Below are 27,574 nucleotides of genomic sequence, written 5' to 3'. Positions count from 1 at the left end.
CCTGGCCCTGGGACCTTTGGTTGGCTTGGCACTGGGACCTCAGGGTAGCTTGGCTGTGGCAACTTGGTGGTGCCTGGTTCTGGGGCCCTGGGATGACATGGCTCCTGGGGAGGTGGTTGACAGGGCTGTTTCACCTGATGCTGCTGAAGCTGAGGAGGTATGATATTGGGCTGCTTCTGCTGATGGTAAGACATGGTTGCGTGATGTGGTTGTACCTGGAGAAGAAAGGACAGTTAGTCATTTTATTATCAAATGAGGAATAGCCAGGACCTCTGCTAGAGAAGTGTGACTTCATGAACACTTCCATGATTCTCCCCACCTTCCCTCTTGTTCTTCTTGCCCATCTCTCTTTCATAATGAAATGTGTTCAGAATCTGTCTAGGTCAGAAGATAGGATGATAGTCATTGGTTTCCCTAGATTTGGGTTTCTCTCCCCTCCCAGTTTTTCTCATGTCCGAGCAGAGTCTGCTTCTGAAACCCTCGTTGCCAATTGTTGGATCTCCCTTTCTGTCTTTGCCTCTCTCTGTCTCTACTGCCTTGTCTCTCTTGTTTTTCTTGAGGGCTCTTTCTCTTACTCTGTCTCATTTCTTTCTCCATGTTGTCCTCATGTCTTTAGATCTAGATTTGGAAAGATCTTTTTCATCCAACTCCGTCATTTTACAGATGAGAAAACTAAAGAATTACATAATATATCCAAGGTCACATAAGGAATAAATGACAGAGCTGAAATTGGACAGCAGTTCCTGTTATTAGACACCCAGGACTCTTCCCGTTTAAATATAGTGTTCCCTTTTCCTGCTATCTCTCCTCTTACGTTGTCCAACTATGTTATATGGATTACTGTAATAGGACATATTTCTGATAAGAACATAAAACAACATTAGGTCACTTGGAAAAGAAATAAGTCAAGTCTGTTGCCAGTTTTAAAAGCACATTAAATACTCTTTATTTCTATAATCCTAGATTGAGAATTTTATGTAAAGTTTTAGAGGGATTTTGGTGTTGTACAGGGAAAAAGCATTAAGCAAGACTCCAGAGACCTGTGTTCAAATCCAAGCTCTGCTGCTAACCTTGGGCAAATAATTTATCTCTCTGGAAATTTCTTCCTTTCCTTATGTGAAAAACAAAAGAATATGGCTTCAGATGATCTCAAAATCACAGAATCTCAGCAACTAAAGGGACTTCAGACACTGTCCAGTCTTAGCCATGCCTGAAGAACAATTCCCTTTACAATGGACCTAGGGCAACTAGGTGGTGCAGTGGATAGAGCACCAGGACTGGAGTCAAAAGGACCTGAGTTCACATTTGCCCTCACATACTTACTATTTGTGTGACCCTGGGCCAGTTATTTAACCCTATTTGCCTTAGTTTCCTCACCTGTAAAAGGAACTGGAGAAGGAAATGGCAAGTCACTCCAGTATCTTTGCCAAGAAAACCTCAAATGGGGTCACAGAGAGTTAGATACAACTGAATAGCAACAACCACAGTAAGCCTCATAAGTGATCATCCATTCCCTGCCTAAAGCTAGCCACTAAGGGGGGAACCTCCAATCTCCTAAGGCAGCTCACTCCATGTTAGGTAAATCTAATTGTTATGAGTTTTTCCTTTACATCAATCCTAAATCTGCCTCTTTGCAGCCTCCATCTGCTTCTCCTAGTTCTGCTCTCTGGCACTGAGGAGAACAAGTCTGAACCTCTTCCATGTGGCAACCTTTCAAATACTTGAAGGTGGCTATTATAGCCCCAAGTCAACAAGCATTTATTAAGCACCTACTATGTGCCTACTATTTCACCAGTATATATATATATATATATATATTATATATATATAATGCCTATATACAAATGCACATATATTTATATAGGTATATATGTATACACACACTAATATATATGTATATAATCTTGAAAGTACCTGATATACTTACATGATCTTGAAAGAGTCTTCCAGTCTTGGCATTCCAAGATTCTATGAAATACCCTAAATGGACATCATGTCAGATAAGGCAACACTAGCCATTTTGTATTTTTTTTTCCAAACAGAGAACAATGAAATGGCCAACGATGCTTAAAAATTTCTAGTCAGAAATGAAGCAATCTAAATTCTGGTCCTGCCTTTGCTATGTGACTTTGGGCAAATCATTTCCCCTCTGGACCTCAAAATTCATCATCTTCATAATAAAGTTCTTTGGTTATAGCATGCCCTGCACAGTGAGTTATTGAGAAGAGATACAGAACAAAGAGGCTTACCTGGTGCTCAGAGAAAGGCAACTTCTCAAGGTACTCAAGTCTGTTACTGAATCCTGGGTATGCTATGAGGCTTTTATACATTTTTTTCTCCTTATGTCAAGGAAATGAAATGGTTCTTGGCCTTATTATTTTCATTCTTTCCCTGCCCAACTGTGAATCACCTTAATCTTCCTCATTTACTCGTCTGTTCAGTCTTTTTGATGAAAACCACTCAGTTAACATTCCTTTGGCACCAGATATCTAATCATGTCATGGGCATTTAATCTCCACTTTCCCCCCTATTCCCACCTTGAAACTTGTCATTGGTGAGACTAAAGGCAGAGTTTCCTTGGAGTTATTTCATGAATTTAATATATGGAGCAGGAAGATCTAGTCCTTCTGGTGTACAGATACTGACTTCCCTTCTCTAGGAGGCCAATGCTCTTGAGTCTGCCATATTGGTTAAAGTAGCTTCTTGTGTACCTTCCATGTGAAATAGTTTCTCCAGTTTGTATGGGTTGAGATGAGGGAAAATAGAAAGTAGAGGATCAATGGACATGGTGGTGTTGAACATGGGACCCAATGAATTGTGATGTTTACTCTATATCTCTTGTATGTACGTAGTTATTTATGTGTTGTCTGTCCCCATTAAAATATAACCTCCTTGAGGACAGGGACTTCCCTCCCCCTTTCTTTTAATCAATATGATTAGTGTAATGTCTACCTGGTACATTACAATTGTCAATAAATTCTTGTTGACTGACTGACTTCTCAGCAGGAGTTTATAGGCCCTTTCACTAAATGTTTTTCTTTTCCCCTTACCTCATTTATCTTCATTCCTTGTCAATCAATCAATAAACAAGCATTTATTAAAAACTCAGTATGTATCAGGCACTCTGGAAGCCTCTGGGTGGGTATACAATGAAGGACAAATACATGTTCCCTGCCCCTAATGGGGGACATAGCATGATAAAATTATGTATACACAAGATATGTGCAATATCAGGAGAGATAATCTCAGACAAAAAACCCCAACAACAATAAAACTAGCAGTAAGGAGCTATCACAGGGAGTGAGAAAGGCCTCTTGCAGAAGGCAAAATTTAATCTGAGTCTTGAAGAAAGCCAGGGAAATCGGGATGCCAAGGACTTTCCCCAATATTTTATCCAGCTCAGCAGATCTGCTCCCCATTTTCTTCCTTGGCCTCCTTACCTGGTCCCTCCTATGAGATTTGAATGGGACTCAAATACTCAGGTGTTCCTGAGATGTCATTGTTGTTTGCTTACCTCCACCAGTACACAATACAAGACTTTCACAACTTCTTATCCTAGTTTCCTTCAAGATTTAAGTTAAGTGTCACTTGGTACATGAAACCTTTCCTAGCCATCCTCTAAGTTTTCTTGTACCTGCTTATCTGTTTTGCCTCTAATTCCCTATGTGAATATTCTCTCCTCCATGAGAAAGTAAGCTTCTTGAGGGCAGAGACTATTATTCTTTTGGTATTTCTGGGCCATCTGGGGCACAATGCCTGGCGCCTGGTAAACTCTTGATAAATGTTTGTTGATTACTTGCTTTACTTATTTTGTGCATTTTTTCTCTCTCCTTAAGTCTTCCATTGATGATTTCCTACAAGAAATCATACTGTTGAAAAAAATTATCCAATTGGTGGATATTCAATTTTTCATAAGATTCAACTCAACTCAGTTCAAGAAGTTATTAAGCACCCACTATGCATAAGGCACTGTGCTAGGTGATGGGGATATAAGGACAGTGATGGAATAGCCCTTACCCTCAAGGAACTTATATCCTGAGCCTGGCTGCCAAAGATGAGGGCTCATAATCTCAGAAATCCTCCAGCATCCTTTCTTTCCTAAATTCCCTGAGTCCAATAGCACCATCTTCCTGAATGCAGCTCAACAGATTAAGTACCTTCTACATGCAAAGCATTGTATTAGGTGCTAGATATACACAAACTTACTTTTTACTGAGAATATATAACATGTATCCAGGTAAGTAAACCAAGACAATTTGAGCAAGGAGAACACACCAGGCATCAGGAAAGTGTTTACTAGGAGGCAGCACCTGAGATGAGCCTTGAAAGAAACTAGGGACGCTGAGGGGAAGAGGTGAGTAGAGAATGAATTGAAGACATGGGTACCAGCCTGTGCAAAGACAAGAAGACAAGAGATGGAAGGCCAAATATGGGGAATAGTTAGTAAGCCAGCTTGAGAGGAAGGGGGCTAATATGAAAGACCTGGAAGTTTAAGTCAAAGCTAGATTGTCAATAGCTTTAAATTCTAGGATCAGGAATTCCTATTTATCCTAGTATTAGTCAGTGATCACTGGAGGTTTAGAGCCATGGGGTGAAATGTTCAGACTCTTTTCTTAGGTTATGAATTTGGTAGCTGTGGAGGATAAATTGGAGTGGGGAGAAACAGCAAGAAGATAAATTAGGTGATTGCAATAGTGTAGGGGAGAGGTGATTGATCCGGAATGAGTGGGAAGAATCCTGATGCCCTTGTCAGAAATAAAGGTGTTTGAAGAAGTGGATGTAGGGTCTGGGGTGTGAGGCAAGCGTCCTGGGGCAGGTTGAGGGAAAGAAAATAAATTCTGATTTGTACATGTTGAATCTGATATTCTATCTAAATGTGGGCCACAGGTTGTGCAGGCCTGTTCTATATGATTACAGATTCCTAGTAGGTAGCTGGAAAAGTAGAAGTAAAATTCAGGAGAGATTTTGCCTGGTTAAATAGATTTATGAGTCTTCAGCATAGAAATAGTTGAATCCTTGGAAGCTGATAAGATAGCTAAGTGATTAGAAATTGTAGAAAGAAAAGAAGGTTCAGGGCAGAACATTGGGGAACACCCATAATTGGCAGATGGAGAAGTAAGATGATCAAGCAAAAGAAATTGAAGGATGGTTAGATAGGAAGAAGGAAAATGGAGAGTTAGAGAAATTTCATAGAAAGTAAGGAAAAAGGAGAGGATGGTTAGCAATATAGAAAACTGAAGAGAAGTCAAATATTATGAGAACTGAGGAAAAGGAAATAAATTTAGCAGCTAAGAAATCCTTGGTAACCTTGGAGAAGAGTTTCAATAGAATTGGGGGTCTATGTTGTGAAGCCCAATTATAAGAGGTTGAGAAGTGAGTAAAGGAGGTGAGTAAATACATTTGATGAATATAGAGCAGGGGCTTAACCTTGGGTCTGTGAAGTGTAAAAAATAATATTTCAATGCAAATTTAATATACATTTCAATATAATTGATTTCCTTTATAATCTTATATATTTTATTTCTTGCATTTAAAGCATTTCTAAAGCAGCCATAGGCTCCATTAGATTGTCAAAGGGGTCCATGACACAAAGAAAGTTAAAAATCTGTAGTGTAGAGATTTCTTATTAGGATGCAGGCTGTAAAAGGAAGAAGAGAATTATGTAAAATAACTTGAGAAGATGGCAAGGCCAAATGGAGGGTTTTTAAACCTTTTAATTATTTTTTTTCAATGAACAGAAATGGATTTTTCTCCTTCTCACCCTTCCCCATCTCCGCTATTGACAAGTATGGGTTTTTAAAGAAAGAGTAAGACCTAGACCTATTTGTAGGTAGCATGGAAGGAAGTCAGTGGATAAAGAGATAGAGAAATACAATGAATAAAGAGAGGAAGAATATAATAGCCAGTGGATAGATAAAGAAGAAGTATAAACTTCTTGAAGGTAGCACCTACCTCCTTTTTATCTTTGTATCACCAACCCTAGTCAAATACCTTAAAATTAACAGGTACCTCATAAATGCTTGCTGAATTTAATTGAACTGAATAATTGATAGGGTAGCTCCCAGAGGACATTTGAGGAAGTAGAATCAAGTTCACAAGTTGAAGGGTTGGCCTCAGCTAGGAGAAGGGTCCACTTAGGATTGGAACAAACAAGGAGAGAATGGAGGAAAATATAGAGAGCTGTTTTTTGCCCCTCCAGAGTGAAACAAAAGAGAGGGCTCATGACAGATGACAATAGTTTTCTCAGAAAAGTAAGAAGTGAGGTTCATTTTTGAGGAGATAAGGGAAGAAGTGTTAAAAGGAGCTTGAGTGAAGGGAAGGTTTGGAAGTGCTCTGGGGAATCTGATAGATGGTCGATCAAAAAAAGGTCAATAGACTGCTGTGTAGCTGTGAATGCCCTTCTGAGATCAGAGAATGTCACTTTGAAGTAGGTCCAGTCTACATCATTATGCTATCTCCAAAAGCTTGTGAAAAAGGGTGGGGAAGGCAGATGATGGAAGTAACCCAAGGCTGTGGTTTGGCAAGGAATAACTGGTATTGGGGTAGCAAGACAGAGTTTTCAATGAAAGAGGATAGTGTGGAGTAGAACTGGTCCAACCATAGAGCTAAAAGGAAGGGCAGTGAATGGGTCATGTACTTAGAGAATAGGGAAGGGTGGAGGAAATATTTGTTACACACGGTGAGGATAAAAAATAGGTTTGAGAGAAGTGAACCAGAAAAAAGGAAAGAAAGACATGAAGTTATGATCCTAGGGAGAATGACAGAGCTCTGAATCACGAAGACACCACATTCATCAGTGATATGAAGATAAAGAATATGACCATCTATAATTGTTTGTGTGTGTGTGTGTAATGGACTCTTTTGACAATCTGGTAAAACCTATGGACCTCTTCTCAGGAAAATGTTAAAGGGAACAAACTATACCAAAATAAAGAAGTAATTTTTCCTTATCCAAATTCATGGACCTGCTTAAATTTATCCACATATCTTGGGAGAGCCATGCACTCCAAGTTAAGAACCTTCAATCTTTATGTGAATCATTTGAGTAGATTAAAGAGAGGTACATCATGGAAGTCAAGGGATTTGATATACTTGGAGGGCAGTTTGTTAAAATCCTTAAGTATGGGTCCAGGGATTGGGATAGAATAGAACATTCTGAGCCATGTACTAACTAATTTGATAAATGACCTAAAAGTCTGGAATAACATTTTAAAAATGATATAAGTAGGTGGGAGCACATATATAATATATCTAGATATTTATGAATGTATATGTATATGTGTGTACGTATGTGTATGTATATATATGTATATGTGTATGTATGTGTATATATATGTATATATATATACAGAGAGAGAGAGAGAGAGAGAGAGAGAGGGAGGGAGAGGGAGAGACAGACTCTAAGTAGAAATCACTGAATTATAGTGGTAAAGAGACCATCTGGAAGTAGCAATGATTAAGGGCTTCTGCTTGACCCAGCGTGATAGAGGGCAGGAAAGAAGGCATGAATGCCCAGTGTTTGAGAGGGTGCCATGGATGCAGTATCTTCTGGAAGGAGCCAGGTTTCTATGAGTTCTGCAAATGGAAGGATTGTGGAGTGAAGAGATCCAGGATGAAGGGGAAATTGATAGCAATAGAATGGAGGCTCCAATGAGTACAATGGAATGAGAAGGCAGAGCAGGCTAAGGAGTCTTTAGTGGTAAGGTGATTAGGAAGGAGATTATAGAGAGAAGTAATAAGCAGAAAAGATTTCCAGTCTTTGCAAACAACAATTCTGAAACCATGGGGATAAGTAGAGCATTTAGCTGGGAGCTTGCCAGGACAGAGAAAGAACCAGTTGACCGAATCCCTTACTCTCCAGGGTCCTGTGATGACTTGGCATGACATGCGTGTGAGTGTGTTGGTGTCAGCTTCCATACTACTCACTCTGAATAAAGTGGAGTTGGGATGAGAATGTAGGCTGTGAGGAATTCAGTCTGCAAGCTGTATGGTTCTGAGACTCTAGTCCTGCAAATAGATGGTGACAGTAGTGACCAGGTCCCTGAAGACTAGAGCAAACTCCTGCAAGGTTGGAGCTCAGCAGCCACATCCTAAGATGATAGAGAATAGGGTATATCCACTAGAGTGTGTAGAAAGTGTAATGTTATGACTCTAGTGTTGGACCCAACTGGGGTCAGGAAGACTAGGATTTGACGGTCACTTCAGTCACCTTAGTGACCCAGGGCCAGTCTCCGTTGCCTCTGTTTCCTGTAAAATGGGAATTGTGATCATGTATTTAAAGCACCTTACCAATGTTAAAGCTTAAGTAAATTTCACTTATGATGATGATGATGAAGACGATGCTAACATCTCCAGTATAGAACAAGCACAAGGCTTTCCAATTCTGAGTCCAGAAAAGTCTAGGCAATCGGGTACCTTTGATGCTCTAGGCTTCATGATCTCTCATAGATATGAGTTCTTTAGGGAATTGGCTTCCTGAAGCTCTACATCTATGATAGAGGTGAGTTTACTTTGGTAGTTCAGGCCTTCTACTGGCCAACAGCTTTCTCCCATCCTGGATGGTTCAAAGGGGCTGAGTTTTGTTGTTCATTCATTTCAGTCATATCCAACTCTTTGTGACCCCATTTGGGGTTTTCTTGGCAAAGATACAGGAGTGTTTGCCATTTTCTTTTCCAGCTCATTTTACAGATGAGGAACCGATGAAGATAGGATTAAGTGACTTAATCAGGGTCACACAACTGGTATGTGTCTGAGGCCAGATTTGAACTCAGGAAGATGAGTCTTCCTGACTTCATGCCTGGCACTCTATCCACTGAACCATTTAGCTACCTCATATCTATCAATGTTGTTTAGTCATTTTGCAGTTGTGTCAGACTCTTTGTGACCTCTTTTGGGGTTTTCTTGGCAAAGATACTGGAGAGGTTTGCTATTTCCTTTTCCAGCCCATTTTCCAGATGAGGACTTGGCCAGGGTCACATAATTAGTAAGTGTATGAGGCTAGATTTGAACTTAGGAAGATGGGTCTTCCCAACTCCAGGCACAGAGCTCTGCAGCCACCTAGCTGTCCCAAAGGGGCTGACTGCTGCAGATTAATTACCAATTAAACTCCAGGGCTATCCTTGTTGCTGGTGTCAGAGAAGCTCTGGTAATAAACAATGTTTTCTGGGTGTGTATAGCAATCCCTAAGTGAGTATGAGCCTGGAGGAAGGAATTGAGTTTAGAGTAGGTGAAGTAAGTCTATATTCAGGAAAGAAAGTGAAGGAGTGTCTTGGAATTTGGAAAACAGCTATGTCACTTCAAAATTTGATTTGAGAAATTATTTCAAAGTTGTCTGGAGTGAAATGTTGGGAGAGCTCAGCTGGGTGGCTGCCTATGCTCCGACATCTTGGCTCAGCCCTGAAAACCCGAGAACTTTAAAAATGTGTATTTTTGTTACTATTAATGATTTATATTGTGTTATCATGAGATTTTTGATAGTTTGCAAATTATTTGAAGATTTTGTAAATTTCAACCACTTATCTATTGGACTTTGGTATTACATGATACCAGTCTTTAAAAAATTTTGTTTTATTTGTTGTTGCTAATGGACACAGTGAGTTCCTTTTCACTGAAGGTGTTCAAGCAGAAGCCAGACTAATGCTGATGGTTTTAAAGAGATTCATACATGGGGCATTCATCAATCAATCACCAAACATTTACTGAGCACCAATTATAGGCCAGGTGCTGTGCTAGTTGCTGAGAATATGAATAACAATAATGATACAATCCCTTTCCTCTAAAGGTTCCTTCTAACTCCAAAAGTCTATGACTGTTAATGATTAGTGATGTTATGCCATCTTGCCCAAAGGTGACACACATCTCAGTGGCCTTGTCTCCTATGTGCATCTTTGGCTTCCCAAAGCTGTCTCATATATAGTTCCCTACATGTATTAATTTTGAATATGCTTTGTATATATCAATACATGTACATAGTTTCCCCAGGTACCATAAAAGCAAATTGGGTAGTTGCTGCCTGGTGAATGGTAATGTTGAGGCATGACCATCTGGCCCAGTTAGCCTGGCTTTTTCTGAGGGTGGATAGCTTAGGGGAATGGAAAAGGCATGCTCTCCCAGATAATTCTCCTTTTTCTACAAAACCCTCCAAACTATTAAAACAAGAAATGTCCCTTTAATGTGTTCTAGATATAAGAATGAAGAGTCCAAAGACAGCTCTTTCCAATAATAGAATGAGTCTTTGGGGGAATCATTAGGTGTGTGTGGATGTGCATTTGGTTTAAAAAAAACTTTGTTCAAGAGACATGATAATGGAGGCCTGGAGGCAGACTCAAGAAAAATTTCTTATCCATAAGTCCATTCATTTAATAAACTTGCTTAAGCCCTTGTTGTATACAAGGCATAGTAGGAAATACCAGGAAGAATGACTTCTTCCTTGCCTTAAAGGAGTTTATGGTATAGTAGGCCAGTCAAGACAAATGCAAATAGGTGAATTAATATGATTTATGACATAATAATATTATATCATAATATCAATATATTGTTATATTATGATATGATTAGAGCATGAGTGGAGGGCAGATAGATGAAATCTAATGCTGGAAACATAACTTCATGCTGAGGTGATCATGGCAGCAAGAGATCCTAAAGCTAGCTTCATTGACAAGGAGGTATTTGAGCTGGGTTTTGACTGACTTCCAAGATTACAGAGTAAGTGTTGGTGGGGAAACTATTCCAAGAATAAGAAATAGCAAAGCCCAGACAAGGAGGCTGGGATACCCTGAGATGAATTTTCTCATTTTTGTCTGGATGGTCTGACCTTCCAGAGAGCTCTGTTCTTTAGACTAAAAGAAAGAGTGCTTCTGTATCTCCAAGAATAAGATACATTGCAGCAAACACTGGTAGCATCACTGCAATCCAGAGTTGGGTTCTCTATCCCCAAACTCCAGATCCCAGAAATCAGAGCTCTTTTTATGGAAAGATGTTTGGAATGTGGAGTAAGGGGGCTCTAGACGGTGATCAGCATCGTTGCTCCAAGGATGCTCCTGGAAAAATCACAATTTCTCTTTTATAGAATTCTGTCAGTCATTCTCTAAACCTCTTCCCTTTATCTCTATCCATGTATTTAACAAACTTTTATCAAGAGACTACCATGTGCTTGTACTTACTTCTTTGTGTAAATGTTGCTAACTGCCCCTTCCCTTCAGTAGAATATGAGCTCAATGAGGGCAGGAACTTAAACAAAAATGTCTTTGTGTTGTCATCACCTAACATAGTAAATGGTTGTTAAATTAATGAATGCACAGCGAGCTATGACAGGTCCCGGGTATGCAAAAATAAAAATGAAAATATTCTTACCCATAAGAACCTTACACTCTGCTATCATTGTGATCATTTGCCATCTTGAATCCATTTCTTCTTCTTTATTCCCACTACCCCTACTCTAGTTCAGGTTCTTATTACCTCTTTGCTGGATTATAGAGATTTTATTGTCCTCCCTTCCATCATATTGTTGCCAGATAAATCTCCCTTGTACACATAGCTCTGAACATTTGGTTTCCAGAAGTAGACATGGTCCTCTAGGTGGGATTTGATCAGAACAGCATAAAGAAATATACCCTTCCTTGTTATTGATACTAGACCTTTGGTAATGAAGCTGAAGGTCACATTATTAGCTCTTTTGCTTGTTTCCTTTTCTCTTCTTTTTTAATACCAAGGGCATTTGCAATTTATAAGAGCACAAAAATCCTAGATGTGGCACTGACAAGGTCTACTTCCTTTGCTCCCCAAATCTGATAGGTCTGCCTCTGTGGAGGAATTTTGGCTAATACTGATCTCACCCAAAAGTCATGGGTCCTAGTTAGGTTACAATAAGAACTGGAACCAAAGGGACACCTTTATTGGGTGGAGTTGGTTTTGAGTGATTCAGTCTCCCTACCCTGCCCAAGGGACTACTGGGGAAAAACTAGATTGTCTTAATCCATAGTCATTACTGGGTTGGTATCATCTCAACTACATAAATCTCCATTACTGGCAAAGCTTCCTGATGATCCAGCTTGAATCAAGAAAGTCATAGCAGAGGTTCATCTCAGATGGTCTCCCACCCAAGAGCCAAGGTGAACTTTTCCTGGACATAGAATCTTTTAGGAAGGTTGAAGAAGGTGGGGTAAGGATAGGGAAGGCATGCCTAAGAAAGAAAAGATCAAGTTCCTGACTTAGAGTAATTTAGATGCACCCCAGAAAGACTCTGCTATGTTTTCACTGCTTCTTCAAATTTTTCCATGGGACTTAGATAAAACATAATTTTGACACCTTCCACTAGAAATGCCTTTTTGCTCCTATTCATTAAAAGATAAAAGAGATCTGAGGGAAACATAAACTTGTCTCCTCAATTTCAACCCACGAACCTGAGATGGGGGAAATAAAACCTCTCCATTCTTTTTTTGGGTTATGAATATACAACTTTGGGAAATAGTCTAATCCCTCACCAAAGACCTATGAAGGAGGAAATTGAAGGAGAGTTTGTGTTTTAATTCCATGCCATTAAATATTTACGATCATAATGAACCAGTATTTGACTCTATGGTCATTGAAGGAAAAAAACTGAAAGAATGAAATATCCCTAAAGTGTATGTGTGTGTGTGTGTGGGGGGAGTGTGCACAGAAAAATAAAAATAGTAAAGTTAATATTTTTATATTTGAGCAGTACTTCATCTGCAGCTCTATATTGAAACCTTGGAGCCAGGTGAAAATGTCAGGTTTGGTGAGATGTCATGTTGAAGGAAGAGAAAGCTTCCAGGGTTTCTCTTTGGGATGTTGGTCCTGCTAAAAACTCATCGACAAATAGATGTGCCTAGATGGTGGAGGGAATTAGCTTGAGTAAATTACCACCTGATGGCTGGCGCAAGTATTGCACTCCGAGCTTTTTCAGAAGTTACATCCCAGTGTACTTATGTGACTGCCTGCATAGACAAAATAATACTTCAAAGGAATACCACCCCAAAATAATTAATTGCCCCATATTACATGTAGGATTAGTAGCAATGTTATGTGAAGTCTTAAGTAAGAAGAAAGAAAACACTCTCTATACTTTCTAAGTTAGTACCACCTTTGCCCAAGTTGTTGACTTGATTTTATTGATAGAGTGTCTATATATTTATTTATATAGTTGCAGTAATTGTGTGTATCACTGTTTTGCTTTTGCATTATTCATTTCAAATGACTTTGTATTTCTCAGAATTTCTCATATTAAGCAAATGAATAAAAAAAAACATTAAAAACCTATGGGCCCCTTCTTGGAATGTGTTTTCTTCCTTTTTAAAACTAATTAATTAATTTTTAGTTTTCAAAGTTCACTTTTATAAGATTTTGAGTTCTAAATTTCTTCCCCTCATTCCCCAACCCCTCCCCAATATGGTGTGCAATCTGATTTAGGCTATACATTTACAATCATGTTAAATATATTTCCACATTAGTCATGTTGTGAAAGAATCAGAACTAAAGGGAAAAAACCATGGGAAAGAAAAAAAAAAGAGAAAATAGTATGCTTTGATCTGCATTCAGACTCCATAGTTCTTTCTCTGGATGTGGATAGCATTTTCCATCATGAGACTTTTGGAATTGTCTTAGATCATTGCACTGCTGAGAAGAACTAAGTCTATCAAAATTGGTCATCACACAATGTTGTTGTTATTGTGTACAATGATTCTCCTGGTTCTGTTCACTTTGCTTAGCATCAGTTCATGAGAGGGGCAGCTAGGTGGCGCAGTGGATAGAGCACTGGCCCTAGATTCAGGAGGACCCTAGTTCAAATTCAGCCTCAGGCACTTGACATTTACTAGCTGTGTGACCCTGGGCAAATCACTTACCCCCGTTGCCTAGCCAAAAAAAAAAAAAAAAAAAAATCTATTGGAGCATCAGTTCATGTATGTCTTTTCAGGTTTTTCTGAAATCTACCTGCCCATCATTTCTTATGGAACAATAGTATTCCATTACATTCATCTATACGTTCATACAAACAACTTATTCAGCCATGAAATGTTTTTAAATGCATAAAATATAATACACGAAATTACAAAGAAAACAAATTAAATCGAAATATAGTGATAAAAATATTATTAAAAGCAAATTCATGGACCCCAGGTTAAGTACTCCCATTCCAGTCTATCACCTTCACTTAACTGATGAGGAAGTCGGAATCCAGAAGATCTGTGATCTGAGGAAGATCACACAGGTAGTAAAAGATAGAAATAGGATTTTAACTCTGGTCTTTTAACTTTCAGATTAGTGCTCTTACCATTATACCAAATGTCTTGCCATTATATCAAATGGAGAAACTGAGGTTCAGGGAGATGGAAACACTTGCTCAAAGCCATGTTGCATTTTAGTATTATTTATTACATCCTAAGATGCACGCATCCCCAACCAGAAGAATGGGTTAATTTTAGTAGCCCAATGTTACTCAAAGAGGTATAGCTTGTTAAATCAGTTACTCAGGGAAAGAGAACTCTGAATACCAAGGAATATTGTAATCATAATGAAGGCATAGAAGAATGCATTAGGATAGCACTATCTGTTGAATATATACATATACATACACACACACACACACACACACACACATATATACATATACATATTCTCTCTTAAATCAAGGCCACAACTAGGGAAGGGGGGGTAGGTGGCTAGTGGTTACCTCTTGCACTAAGTGGAAGAGTATATGAAGCGTAAGTTGTGATGGCTCCAACCTTACTCACAGAATCTCCTCCTGTTGGAGGAGACCTCAGATGTCATCTAATCTACCCATATATAAACAAGAAGAATCTTTTCTACCATATGCTTAACTAGGTCTCATCCAGCCTTTTCTTGAAGATTTCTTGTGAGAGGAAACACACTACCTCCTCAGACAGCCCATTCCACATTTGGATAGCACTACCTTTTGAATAATTAAAAAAGTTCTTAAATCAAGCCCAAATCAACCCCTCTGCAATTTCAACTCAGTATTGCTAGTTCTCTGTGTCTTCCAAAGTTCATTCTTGAGAACTTCCCATATCACCTGCTTCTCCTATAGAATTTTATCCTTCTCTTTTTTCTGAACCCTTTGAAATAGACTCTCTAAAAGTCTAGGGTACATGTCAGACTATACCCAACTTTTTCCTCTATTTCTGTTATAATCTCTAAAACAGAATGGTCACTTATCCCAAAACTTTCCATTATTTTTATTTCAGCAATTAATTGTTTATTGTTCATATCTGTAATATGTTTCTTCACATTTTAAAATGTTAAATTATCACTAAGGAGTGCTAAGAAAGTTTTAGCTGGTCAACCCACATTTATGGTATTGTGTTCAGCACATGTCTCCATTTTTTAGGGAAGATATTGACAAAGTTATTGGTGTTCTTAGGAGAGTACTCAGAATGATGAGATAAGAGGATGCCTGGCTAGATGGGGGTCAGCTGAAAGAACTGGGGATATATGCATATATATATATATATATATACATATACACACATATATAAAGATTTAGAATCCCATTTAGATAAGTTAGATTAAATGGCTTCTGAAATCCCTTCTGAATAGGAAATCTGAGGTTCTGATATTCCAATTATTCTTGGGTATTCTGTCAGACACATCCTTCTTTTATGTGAGGTCTTGAGGGGCCAAGTCTGAACAGTGCATATCACATACAACTCTCCCTCTGCATTGTGGAATTGTCATGTCCCTTTGCCCAGAACTGTCCACATCTTGGTCTGAGAGAGAGCTAATACACTGGATAATGGGATCAGAATTCCAAAGTATCTCAACAAGATAGAGCATTAGGGTAAGTCTAATAAGGTGGAATCCAGTAGGGATAAATATAAAGTGTTGCACTCTGGTACAAAAAAATCAACTCCACAAATAATAAAATGGAAGTGGCATGGATGGATAGCAGTTGTTCTAAAAAAAGATTTAGGGGACTTAGTGGACTGTAATCTTAATATGAGCCAGCAATGTGATGTGTCACTCAGAAAAATTAATTCGGGGGGGCAGAGCCAAGATGGCGGAGCGAAAGCAGTGACTGTCTTGAGCTCTCTCCCAAAGCCCTCCAAATACCTAAAAAAATGGCTCTAAACAAGTTCTAACGCAGCAGAACCCACAAAAAGACAGAGTGAAATAAATTTCCAGCCAAAGACAGCCTTGATGGTTGATCAGAAAGGTATATCGCACCGGGCGGGGAGAGGAGCACAGTTCAGCGTGGGCACGCAAGCCGCAGCAACTCTGGAGCAGGCCTCAGAGGACTGAATCACGGGCAGCTGTGGTGGTTTCCAGACTTCTCAACCTCTGAACGCCAAAGACAACTTAGAACGTCAGTGGGAAAAGTCTCTGACTGTGGTGAGAGAGGAGCTAGGTCTCAGCCACAAGTCTCGAGTGTGGCCCGGGGCCATGGCTTTTTCCTGAGCTTCTGGCCCACAGACTGAGGGGGAATCAAGTGGCTGATCAGAGGGGGATTGCAGGGATCTCTTTGCCAGTGCTGAGGCAGGAATCTCTTGCTTTACTGGTGCTTAGATCTGGGTCACAGTTCTGAGGGGCAGTCTTGGGGCAAGGAGGAGTGCTGGTGCGGTGGAGCTTGTTGTGGTGGTGGAGAGAAAACACCTTGCCCCTTATCATAGCACCTTGGAAGAACTGAAAACTTACAGGTCCCTAGAAGTATCTCTGAAAACAGCTGTACAAACCCCTGAAGCTTGGGATAGTACACTCTTCACATTGGAAGCAGACTTTTACCTCAACAAAGAGTTTAAAACTCAAGTAATTGTCCAGGATCATGAGTAGGCAGCACAAAAAGAGTCAGACTGTATTATCTTACTTTGGTGACAAAGAAGATCAAAACATACAACCAGAAGAAGACAACAAAGTCAAAGCTCCTACATCCAAAGCCTCCAAGAAAAATGTGAATCAGTCCCAGGCCTTGGAAGAGCTCAAAAGGGATTTTGAGAAGCAAGTAAGAGAAGTAGAGGAAAAACTGAGAGTGATGCAAGAAAATCACGAAAAACAAGTCAACAGCTTGCTAAAGGAGACCCAAAAAATACTGAAGAAAATAACACCTTAAAAAATAGCCTAACCTAGATGACAAAAGAGGTCCAAAAAGCCAATGAGGAGAAGAATGCCCTAAAAAGCAAGATTGGCCAAATGGAAAAAGAAGTCCAAAAGATTACTGAAGAAAATACTTCCTTAAAAATTAGAATAGAGCAATTGGAAGCTAGTGACTTCATGAGAAATCAAGACACCGTAAAACAAATCCAAAAGAATGAAAAATTAGGAAACAATGTAAGATATCTCATTAGAAAAACAACTGACCTGGAAAATAGATCCAGGAGAGAGAATTTAAAAATTACTGGACTATCTGAAAGCCATGATCAAAAAAAGAGCCTAAACATGATCTTTCAAAAAATTATCAAGGAAAACTGTCCTGATATTTTAGAACCAGAGGGCAAAATAGAAATTGAAAGAATCCACCCATCTCCTCCCGAAAGAGATCCCCAAAGGAAAACTCCTAGAAATATTGTAGCCAAATTCCAGAGTTACCAAGTCAAGGAGAAAATATTACAAGCAGCCAGAAAGAAACAATTTAAGTATTGTGGAAACACAATCAGGATAACACAAGATTTAGCTGCTTCTACATTAATGGACCTCAGGGCATGGAATATAATATTCCGGAGAGTAAAAGAGATAGGATTACAACCAAGAATCACCTACCCAGCAAAACTGAATATAATCCTTCAGGGGAAAAAATGGTCATTCAGTGAAATAGAGGACTTTCAAGCATTCTTGATAAAAAGAGCAGAGTTGAATAGAAAATTTGATTTTCAAATACAAGACTTGAGTGGAACATGAAGAGGTAAACAGGAAAGAGAAAATCATAAGAGACTTATTAAGGTTGAACTGTTTACATTCCTGCATGGAAAGATGATATTTGTAACTCATGAGACCTTTGTCAGTATTAGGGTAGTTGGAGAGGAAAAATTATATGTATGTATATATAGATATAGATAGATAGATAGAGGGCACAGGGTGAGTTGAAAATGAAGGGGTCATATCTGGAGAATAAAATTAAGGGGTGAGAGAGGAATATACTAGGAGAAAGAGAAAGGGAGAGGTAGAAGGGGGTAAATTATCCCACAAAAAAAGAAAAAAAAGAAAAAGAAAAATTAATTCAGTCTTGAGTTGTAAGAGGATGGGCATAGCTTCCTGGAATATTGGAAATCCTGTCTGTCCTTGTCAGAGTGTTGTATTGTGTTTAGTTCTAGGCTTTATTGTTTAAGAAGGGCACTAATAAGTTGGAGAGTATTCAGAGAAGGCCAACCAGGATGATGAAGGGCCTTGAGTTCATGACTTCTGAAGATCAGTTGAATGAATTGGGCAATTTTAACCTAGAGAAAATAAGACTCAAGGAGAGACATGATAGCTATGCTCAAATATTTGAAGGGTTCTCATGTGGAAGAAGGGTAGACTTGGGGTGTTTGGTCCCAGAAGTCAGAACCTAGAACAATGGATGGAAGGTGTGAAGAGTCAAATTTAGGCTCAATGTCAGAAAAAATTTCCTAAGGAATAGAGCTGTCTAAAAATGGAGCGGGCTGTCTTGAGCAGTGTGGCTTCCCTCTCTCTGGAAATCTTCAAGTAGAGGATGTATGACTTCTGTTTCATTGCCTTATAGGGAGTATTCCTTTATTTATGAGATAGATTAGATGTCTGCCGAGGCCTCTAGCTCTCAAATTTTGTGATTCTGTCCTTTTGTTGTTGTTATTATCATTTGTCCTTCGTTCTTGAAGAGGACCATGACATCAGGAAGGTGATGCCATGACTTGCAAGTGAATTGGATTTAAGTGAGGGAGGACTGTGCAAGGTTACCAGCCTCACTTTCTCCTCCAGAGCCATCTGGGTCCAATGGCAACATGCAGATCAGGAAGACTAGGGATGGCTCCTCTTTCTTTTGTAGAGGCCACCAGTGAGATACTCTTCCATCTCCAAGAGGCACACTCCTCCACAACCCATTTTTTCTCACTGACAATCAAATGATTGATACTGATGACCCTTGAATATGAGCCCTAGATTTCCACACAATCTCTTTTCCTTCTAGGCTCTGTGTAGTTATGGGAAGTACCTGCCTTCACCCTTGGCCCAGCAGTCATGCTACCTTCACTAACCAGAATCACCAATTGACTTCCAAGCTCCAGGACACTCACTTTCTCCTGAATACAGGTTCACTTCCTCTACTCTAAATTACTTCAGTTCCTTCCTCCTGGCTCACAACTACTTAAGAATTCCGATACATAGCTATGGGCCATTGTTTATACATAAGAATTCTCTAATATTAGCAACAAGCATACTCCTTGAGGCTTACTAAATATCCCTGAGGGATAATTAACAGCAAATCTATAGCAGTCCCCAGCATTGTCTTTGGTACACAGATTCAGCCTCCTTTTTTTTTTTGCAATGGGGATTAAGTGGCTTGCCTAGGGTCACACAGCTAGTAAGTATCTGAAGCCACATTTGAACTCAGGTCCTCCTGACTTCAGGGCTGGTGCTCTATCCACTGCACCACTTAACTGCCTCAGATGCAGCCTCTTTGAACTTTCCTAAGAACTGGATAGTTAGGTGGAACAGTAAATAAAGTGCCAGGCCTAGAGTCAGAAAGACCTGAGTTCAAGTCTGGCTTCAGACGCTTACTAGCTATATGATCATGGGCAAGTCACTTCATCCTGTTTGCCTCAGTTTCCTCATCTGTATAATGAGTTGGATAAGGAATTGGCAAACCACTGTAGTATCTTTGCCAAGAAAACTCCAAATGGGGTCACAAAGAGATGGATACAACTGAAAATGACTAAACAATAACAACAAAAAGACTGGAAAGGAGGTAAACATCTATCCCAAGCTTCAGAATTTGTAAGTCTCCCCAGTCAAAGGGAGACCCACATCCTGTAACAGGCAAACTCTCAGCTGCTGGTCCCTTTATTCTTGTGATTAACGTTTGCCTTTTGCTAAAGCAAAAATCCTTTTCCCCTTGCTTCTTTTCTTTATGCTCTCCTTTTTATTCACCTCAGCCCTATGCCTCCAGAAGGGACACCTTCCTTAGCTCTCCCATTCTGTTATACCCACTGGATCATCCACTCTATCATTTTTTCTAGATAATTTAATCATTTTATTAATAAGGCCAGCATGTTATTAATGAAAGGATGGTCATTTGGCAGTCTCTCTTAGATCAAAGACAATCATGGCAGCAGGCTCACAGTTTATATATCCTTCAAAGAGCAGGTGTTGGATGGGGGTCTGAGGGTGACATCCTGTCACCCTTGGACGGAGAAACTATCTCTATACTCAAACCACCCCAGCCTTGGGTGAGCTAGACAAAAGGATCAATCTCCACTGAAGCTTCAGCTGAACCCAATGGGCTTCCCCACCTTAGATTAAATTCCTTGTAAGGTTCATTTACTCTATTGTTAACAAATCCCCCTTCACTTGGCTCTCTTCCCTTCACACTAAAAAAAAAAACCCAACACAACTTCTAAAAATTTTTAAAAAATCTTTTGGTACTCATAGGATTCTGTCTCATTCTGTAAGACAGAACAGCCTTTCCAGCACCTTCTTTCATGCCCTCTGACAAAAGAGGAATCCCTACCTCACTGACACTTCCAGATGGTTCCTTTAACATCACCACTCAGCATGCTGTCTTCCTTTGAAGTCTCCGCTATCTACCTATATAATTAAATATATCCCAAGTTAAGATGTCTGTTACTGCAGCACTCCAAGTCATTCTACCTCCTATATCAAGATCAGTATATGGCTCAGTATTCTCCTCAGGGGCAGCTAGGTGGCGCAGCGGATAGAGTGCTAGCCCTGGCGTCAGGAGTACCCGAGTTCAAATACATCCTCAGCCACTACTAACTCTATCATCCCGGGCAAGTCACTTAATCCTGTTTAACTCAGTTTTCTCATTGTAAAATGAGCTGGAGAAGGAAATGTCAAAACTAATATAGTATCTTTGCCAAGAAAACCCTAAATAAGGTCATGAAGAATCAGACTAGTTGACTAAACAGCAACTTCTCAACCACAATATCTTTCTTGAAGACTTTAATACAAACATAGATGTCTCCTTGAACACACTAGCATCCAAATTTATAAAATCTTTCAATTTCCATGACATACCTATAACCTAGATGGATGATGATACTCTTGATACTGGTGACTGTGGTATCACAATGATGAGAACTCTCTAAATCCTCCTGATCATAACCTGTTGTCATTCCATTTCCATTTCCTCCTCACGTTTCCTAAGCCTATTGTTCATACTCACAATGACCAATTATTCCTCCACCACTACCTGTTCTCCAAGTACAACACCCCTTTACTACCTTCCCTTCACAGCCTGGACTTAAGAGTTATACTAGTGCAACACCACACCTTTCTCTTCCTCTGGATCGCATTTCCTCCACCACCTTCTCCCAATACCAATTACTCTTTGTCAAACTCCAACCCTAGGTTACCATTGTAACCTCAATAAGCCTTCTTCACCCCTACTTACATAATGCCTAATTCTGCTGAAAAAGATCACATAATTGTTTTGATTTAATCTACTATAATTATATTATTCAATTTCAACAGACCCTCTCACTTCTATTTATCAATCAATTTGTTCTTCCATTATTGACTCTCTATTGCACTTTCTACACTGGCTATTCCCAACCCTCTCTTCCTTCCTCAAATCTCCTAACTACACCTGGCTCAGCAGAGGACTTCTCTTACTATTTTACTGAGAAAATAGGAGTCATTTCCCCCTTTTGCTCTATCCTAAAGAACAAAATTTCTCTGCATTGTTTCCCATTCTCTCACCTTTGTTTCTGTCTCTGAGGAAGAATGGTGTTTGAGAGAGAGAGAGAAAGAGCAAGAGACAGAGAGAGGGAGAGAGAGAGAGAGAGAGAGAGAGAAGAGGAAAGGGTGAGGGGAAGATCCTACTGTGTGCCAATCATTGTTCTAGGTGCTAGAGATACCATGGCAAAAACAAATGTTGCCCTCAAGACATTTGCATTTTCACAGGGAAGCATATATATATGTATATATACATGTTAAAAAGATACAACATAAAATAAAGCAGGAGAGGCTAGCATTTGGGGGGACAAGAAGGGTATCAGGTAGAAGATGGCACTTGACTTTATTCAAGATCAAAAGTCTTAAAATATTTGCAAGTAGAAGTATCATAGCAAATGAGATCATTCATATCCTGAAGTGATTTGTAACTCTTGAAAAACTTACCAAAGGGACCAGGTGAGGTATGGACAAGAAGTAGGGAGCAGGTTTACTGGGGTCAATAAAAGATTTGAGAATGTAACTAATAAGGAATGAGTATAAGCAGATGGAAGTGGGAAGAAAAGGGTCCTGGAAGCCCCAATTGAGAAGTCTACAAGACTCTAATTCAATGGGTCTTATGTCCAACTCTACCAGGCCCACTCATTCTCCATTTTCTGTCTTCCCTCTCCTTGAGAAATACATTCTGGGGAAACTGTTTACTTTTACACACAAAGTGCTCAAGAAGAGATTTTACTCAATCTGCCAGACTAAGGGATGCTGGACCCCTGGAGAAATGGAGACAGTGTCTATACTTCAGAAGGTCTGGATCTTCCTGCTCCCTGCATTAAATTCTTGAAACCAACTGAAGGGAGCTTTGCCCTTAGTTCCACCATTGGACAGCGGCAAGGCAGTGGAAGGGGAAAAAGTGGAGATTAGGTGACAATGATATGACTGTCAGATATCTGGTGCCAAAGAAATGTGAACTGAGTGGTTTTCATAAAAAAAACTGAATGGACAGGTAAGTGAGGAAGGTTAAGGTGATTCACAGTTGGGCAGGGAAAGAATGAAAAAACATAAGGCCAAGAATCATTTCATTTCCTTGACATAAAGAGAAGAAACTATATAAAAACCTCATAACATACCCAGGATTCATCAACAGACTTGACTATTTTGAGAACCTACCTTTCTCTGAGCACCAGGTAAGCCTCTTTATTTCATATCTCTTCTCAATAACTCACTATGCAGGGCATGCTAGAATCATAGACTTCCATTATAGAGATGATGAATTTTGAGGTCCAGAGGGGAAATGACTTGCCCAAAATCACACAGCAAAGGCAGGACTAGAATTTAGATTGCTTCATTTCTGACCAGAAATTTTAAGCATCATTGGCCATTTCATTGTTCTCTGTTTGAAAAAAAAAAATACAAAATGGCCAATGTTGCCTTATCTGACATGGCATCCATTTAGGGTATTTCATAGAATCTTGGAATGCCAAGACTGGAAGACACTCTCAAGATCAGATATGTATATTAGATACCTTTGATATTATCTATATTTATATATACACATGTGTGACTTCACTTATATAGTATCTGTTTACTTAAAATATACATATGTTTGTGTGTATATATACACACGTACATACATATACACATATTTCCACATATATGCCAAAATAATAGATGCTTAATAAATTTTTGTTGACCTGGGGCCATTATAGCCACCTTCAAGTATTTTAAGGGTTCTCACATGGAAAGAGGTTCATACTTCTTTGCTTCAGTCCCAGAAAGCAGAACTAGGAGTAGTGGATATCTGCAGGTTGCAAAGAGACAGATTTAGGCTTGATGTAAAGGGAAAAAATTTCTAACAACTAGATTTATCACAAAGTGGAGCAGGCTGTCAATGGGCTTGGGGGTTCCCTCTCAGAGGCTGTCTTTAGTCAAGGAATGGATGATCACTTATGAAGTATACTATACTTGTTGTTGAGTTGTGTCTGATTCTTCATGACCCCATTTGGGGTTTTCTTGGCAAAGATACTGTAGTGGTTTGCCATTTCCTTTTTCAGATGAGGAAATTGAGGCAAACAGGGTTAAGTAACTTCCCCAGGGTCACACAACTAGTAAGTATCTGAGGCTGAATTTGAACTTAGGTCCTCCTGACGCCTGGCCCGACACTTTATCCACTGTACCACCCGGCTGCCCTAGGTATATGGGGGAGGGGATTGTTCTTCAGGCATGGCTAAGACTGGATAGTGTCTGAAGTTCCTATGGATTCTGGGATTCTGTAATCCTGAACTAACCTAAGGTCAAATCCTTTTGTTTAGCACATGAGGAAAGGAAGTAGTATCCAGAGAGTTAAATTACTTGCCCAAGGTCACATATCTGGTTAATAGTAGAGCTTGTCTCTGGAATCTTAATGCTTTTTTTACTCCCTTCCCCCACAATACATTACCCTCCTAAAAACTTTATAAAAATTCATTTGGGTATTCAAAATAGGATGATCATCTATAAACACAGAGTCTTTAATGTGTGGTTTTAATGGCATTTCTGACATATTTCATTTCCAAATGACCTTCCAATTGTTTTACAATCATCTGAGAAACATGCCTTTCACACATGTGACATAAAACCTTAGTTTCCTCATATGTAATGTGAAGGTTGGATGTGATCATCTCCAATGGTCTTTCCAACTTTAAATCCAAAGACCTGAGGAGGACATGGAGAAAGAAAGAAACAGAGTAAGAGACTGAAATCTCAAGAAGAGGGACAGGGAAGGAGAGAGAAAGAAGGGGAGAGGTGCAGAGACAAAGAGGTGAATCTGACATTGGCACTGGGAGTTTTAGGAGAAACTCTGCTTAGACATGAGCAAGACTAGGAGAGAAGAGAATCCAAAGAATCAAGGGAAACAAATGACTATAATCCTGTTTTCCAACTTACATTCTGGGCACATTTCATTATGAAAGAGAGACGGGCAAGAAGAACAAGAAGGAAGATAGGGAGAATCCTGGAAGTGTTCATGAAGTCCTACTTCTTTAGCAGGGGTCCTGGCTATTCCTCATTTGATAATAAAACGACTAACTGTCCTTTCTTCTCCAGGTACAACCACATCACACAACCATGTCTTATCATCAGCAGAAGCAACCCAACATCATACCTCCTCAGCTTCAGCAGCATCAGGTGAAACAGCCCTGTCAACCACCTCCTCAGGAGCCTTGCCACCCCAGGGCCCCAGAACCAGGCACCACCAAGTTGCCACAGCCAAGCTACCCTGAGGTCCCAGTGCCAAGCCAACCAAAGGTCCCAGGGCCAGGTACCACCAAGTTGCCAGAGCCATGCTATCCTGAAGTCCCAGTGCCAAGCCAACCAAAAGTCCCAGGGCCAGGCACCACCAAGTTGCCAGAGCCATGCTATCCTGAGGTCCCAGTGCCAAGCCAACCAAAGGTCCCAGGGCCAGGCACCACCAAGATTCCAGGGTCCTATCCCATCACGGTTACTCCACCTATTGCTCAAGACAAGTACCCACAGGTCCCAAAGACCAAACAGAAGTAAGATGACCCAAGATCTCATCCTCGCCCTCCATGGAACAAACTTCTGATTGCTGAAACTCCCTTGTCATCTGCTGTCAAGACTTAATGCCTGTGAATCTTCCTTGGTGATTTTGAGCCTGTAGTTCATATGCTGCAATGAATTAGCAAAGGTCTCTATCTTTATTTGTTCCCTGAAAACATTCAGCACTGAGTCTTGTCCCCGTACAGAGATTCCTAAGCACCTAGATCAGGCTGAAGCTATAGCTAGCTACTGAGCCTCAGCTGTAGGGCTCCATTCAGGGTAAATTTAGGAGTAACTGAATCCTCCTCTCTTTGGTACCATTAAAATCATTTTCCATCTTACTTTCACATGTGTATTTGTGTCCTTGACTGCCCCCTGAGTGACTCCAACTAGAATGTTCCCTCTTCTGTTTCCTTCTCAGGTGGGTAAAAGGGTGTGACACTAGAGTGTGTTGGGAGGTTTAGAAAATAAATCTCCTGACTCAGGAGCTCTGATCAGGGAGGGACTGGGTGGAGAAAGGTGGAAGGGATAGGGTGCCTGATCCTGACACAAACTTTAGGCTGAGCTGGCACTATGCTGGGCACTCAGCAGGTATTGAGAAAACTTTAAATTGGGTGATTATGTAATACCACTCTCCCTCTAAGACTATTCAGCACCTAACTTTATTTCTAGGTCCAACTAATTCCTAGAATCCACATGGTACTTCTGCCCTTAAGAGCTAAGCCCAGTACTTGTCCTGCTGGTATAGTGAAAGGACCATTAATCCCTAGCCCTGGGTCTGAGTACTGATTTTTCTACTTACTTGGACAAATTAATTAAGTTTTCTGAGTTTCTTCTTTCTATTGTACAAAATTTCTAATTGTCTGTGTGTGTGTGTGTGTGTGTGTGTGTGTGTGTGTGTAATAAAGGAATTATATAAATGTGAAGTATTATTATTCCTTTTGTTAGGCAAATTCTCATACACTGGGAGGAGAAATTTGGTATATATTTGGTATATATATATATATCTCCCTACTCTCTCCTCTATCCATACCATGCAGTTATAGAGTTATATGTTCATTCTAGGCAGGGGTGTGCTAGAACCAGTCAAAGCAGCTTGTGAGAGCTGATTGTTAAATTTTCAGTGTGAGCATTTACACCCCTGAAATTGGCCATCTCTACAAACCAGACCTTGATTTATTGTTTTGTTAAGTGCCCAGACTTAAGAAAGTAATGGAGTAAATGTTAATAATGCAGATTCAATCTAAAAGCGTGTTCTATGTTTTTGGAGAGCTGGTTGTTAAACATTTACCAAATACACCTCTGATTCTAGGCCAATCTTCTCATTTGATAGATGAATAAACTGAGGCTCAGAGAGGAGAACTAAGTTTTCTGTGGTAGTAGAACATGCTTATTTGATAGCCAAGACTAGGCTTTTCATTACAGCACACTGTCCCTTTATGCCCATTGTTCAATCAATTCCTAATTCTAATACTTTATAGGACTGATATTTCTCTTGGTCAACACTTTGCACTGATTGCCTGCTGTGGGTAGAGTGCTGTTCCTGCCACTACTGAAAAAGAAGGAGACATTGTGGAGGGCATGTCTGCCCTGTGGGATCCTACATCCTACTGCAGAGACAAGGCACAGCCTTCAACAAAGTGGAAAAAGACCCAATTCCAAAGCAGCTTGAAGTGAACCCAGAACTTGGGCACAAAGCACAACATGCAAGTAAAGAAGGTGAAGTTCAAGCAAGGGTGGGAAGGAGTAGGTATTCCACGTGAAGAGAAAACTCATTTTATGAGAGAATGATGGTAAGAATGTTTGAGAGATGAGTAACAGGTTTCTAGGACTTAGCGGAGTACACATGCTAAGTAGTACCTACAAATGAGATCAGTGAGAGTATAGGTGGAGTTAGGGAAGAATTGTTTGATAAATAATTGAGTGTATTAAATCTGGAATCATAGGGCTTAGATTCAAGCCCAACTTATGCCCCTTACTAGTTGAATGACCTTGGGTAAATCACTTTACCTAGCAATGATTTATAAGTACCTTTCCAGTTTAGGCACTATAGCAGGTGATAGAAAATACAATGGTAACCACTAGGTGGCATTCATAGCCACACATTTGATCTTCAGCCAAAAAATGATCTGACACCGGGGTGTGTTATACTCATGATGACATTTATGTGTATGCATCCCACTGGACAGAAACACTGAAGAAGTCTCAAGCT

At 39.8% G+C, this 27,574-nt stretch overlaps 2 protein-coding genes across 3 annotated transcripts in view; one reads left to right on the top strand and one right to left on the bottom strand.

The window, feature by feature from the left end:
• Positions 1 to 2,280, bottom strand: part of LOC114049277 (cornifin alpha-like) — a 2,766-nt gene extending 486 nt beyond the window's left edge. The window contains exons 1-2 of one of the 2 annotated variants that reach the window (XM_027870517.1): positions 2,250 to 2,280; positions 1 to 215 (exon numbers count right to left, since the gene is read on the bottom strand). The exon at positions 1 to 215 is cut by the window's left edge and continues 486 nt beyond it. In XM_027870517.1, coding sequence (XP_027726318.1) covers positions 1 to 194 — 194 coding nt within the window. In that variant the 5' untranslated portion in view covers positions 195 to 215; positions 2,250 to 2,280. Of the gene's footprint in view, positions 216 to 1,927; positions 1,948 to 2,249 lie in introns of those variants that run through there. The other variant, XM_027870518.1, reaches the window with a different exon arrangement.
• The window catches only part of LOC114049276 (cornifin alpha-like), a 44,302-nt gene extending 18,656 nt beyond the window's left edge, over positions 1 to 25,646 (top strand). The window contains exon 2 of the mRNA XM_027870516.1: positions 24,910 to 25,646. Within this exon, the coding sequence (XP_027726317.1) occupies positions 24,910 to 25,362 (453 nt within the window). The 3' untranslated portion in view covers positions 25,363 to 25,646. The remainder of the gene's footprint in view (positions 1 to 24,909) is intronic.
• The last annotated feature ends 1,928 nt before the right edge of the window (positions 25,647 to 27,574 follow it).

Source organism: Vombatus ursinus, unplaced genomic scaffold, assembly GCF_900497805.2.
Source record: "Vombatus ursinus unplaced genomic scaffold, bare-nosed wombat genome assembly UNPS02014797.1, whole genome shotgun sequence".
NCBI classification, from domain to species: domain Eukaryota; kingdom Metazoa; phylum Chordata; class Mammalia; order Diprotodontia; family Vombatidae; genus Vombatus; species Vombatus ursinus.
The sequence above is the reverse complement of the archived record's forward strand: the minus strand, read 5'-3'. Positions and strand labels throughout refer to the sequence as shown.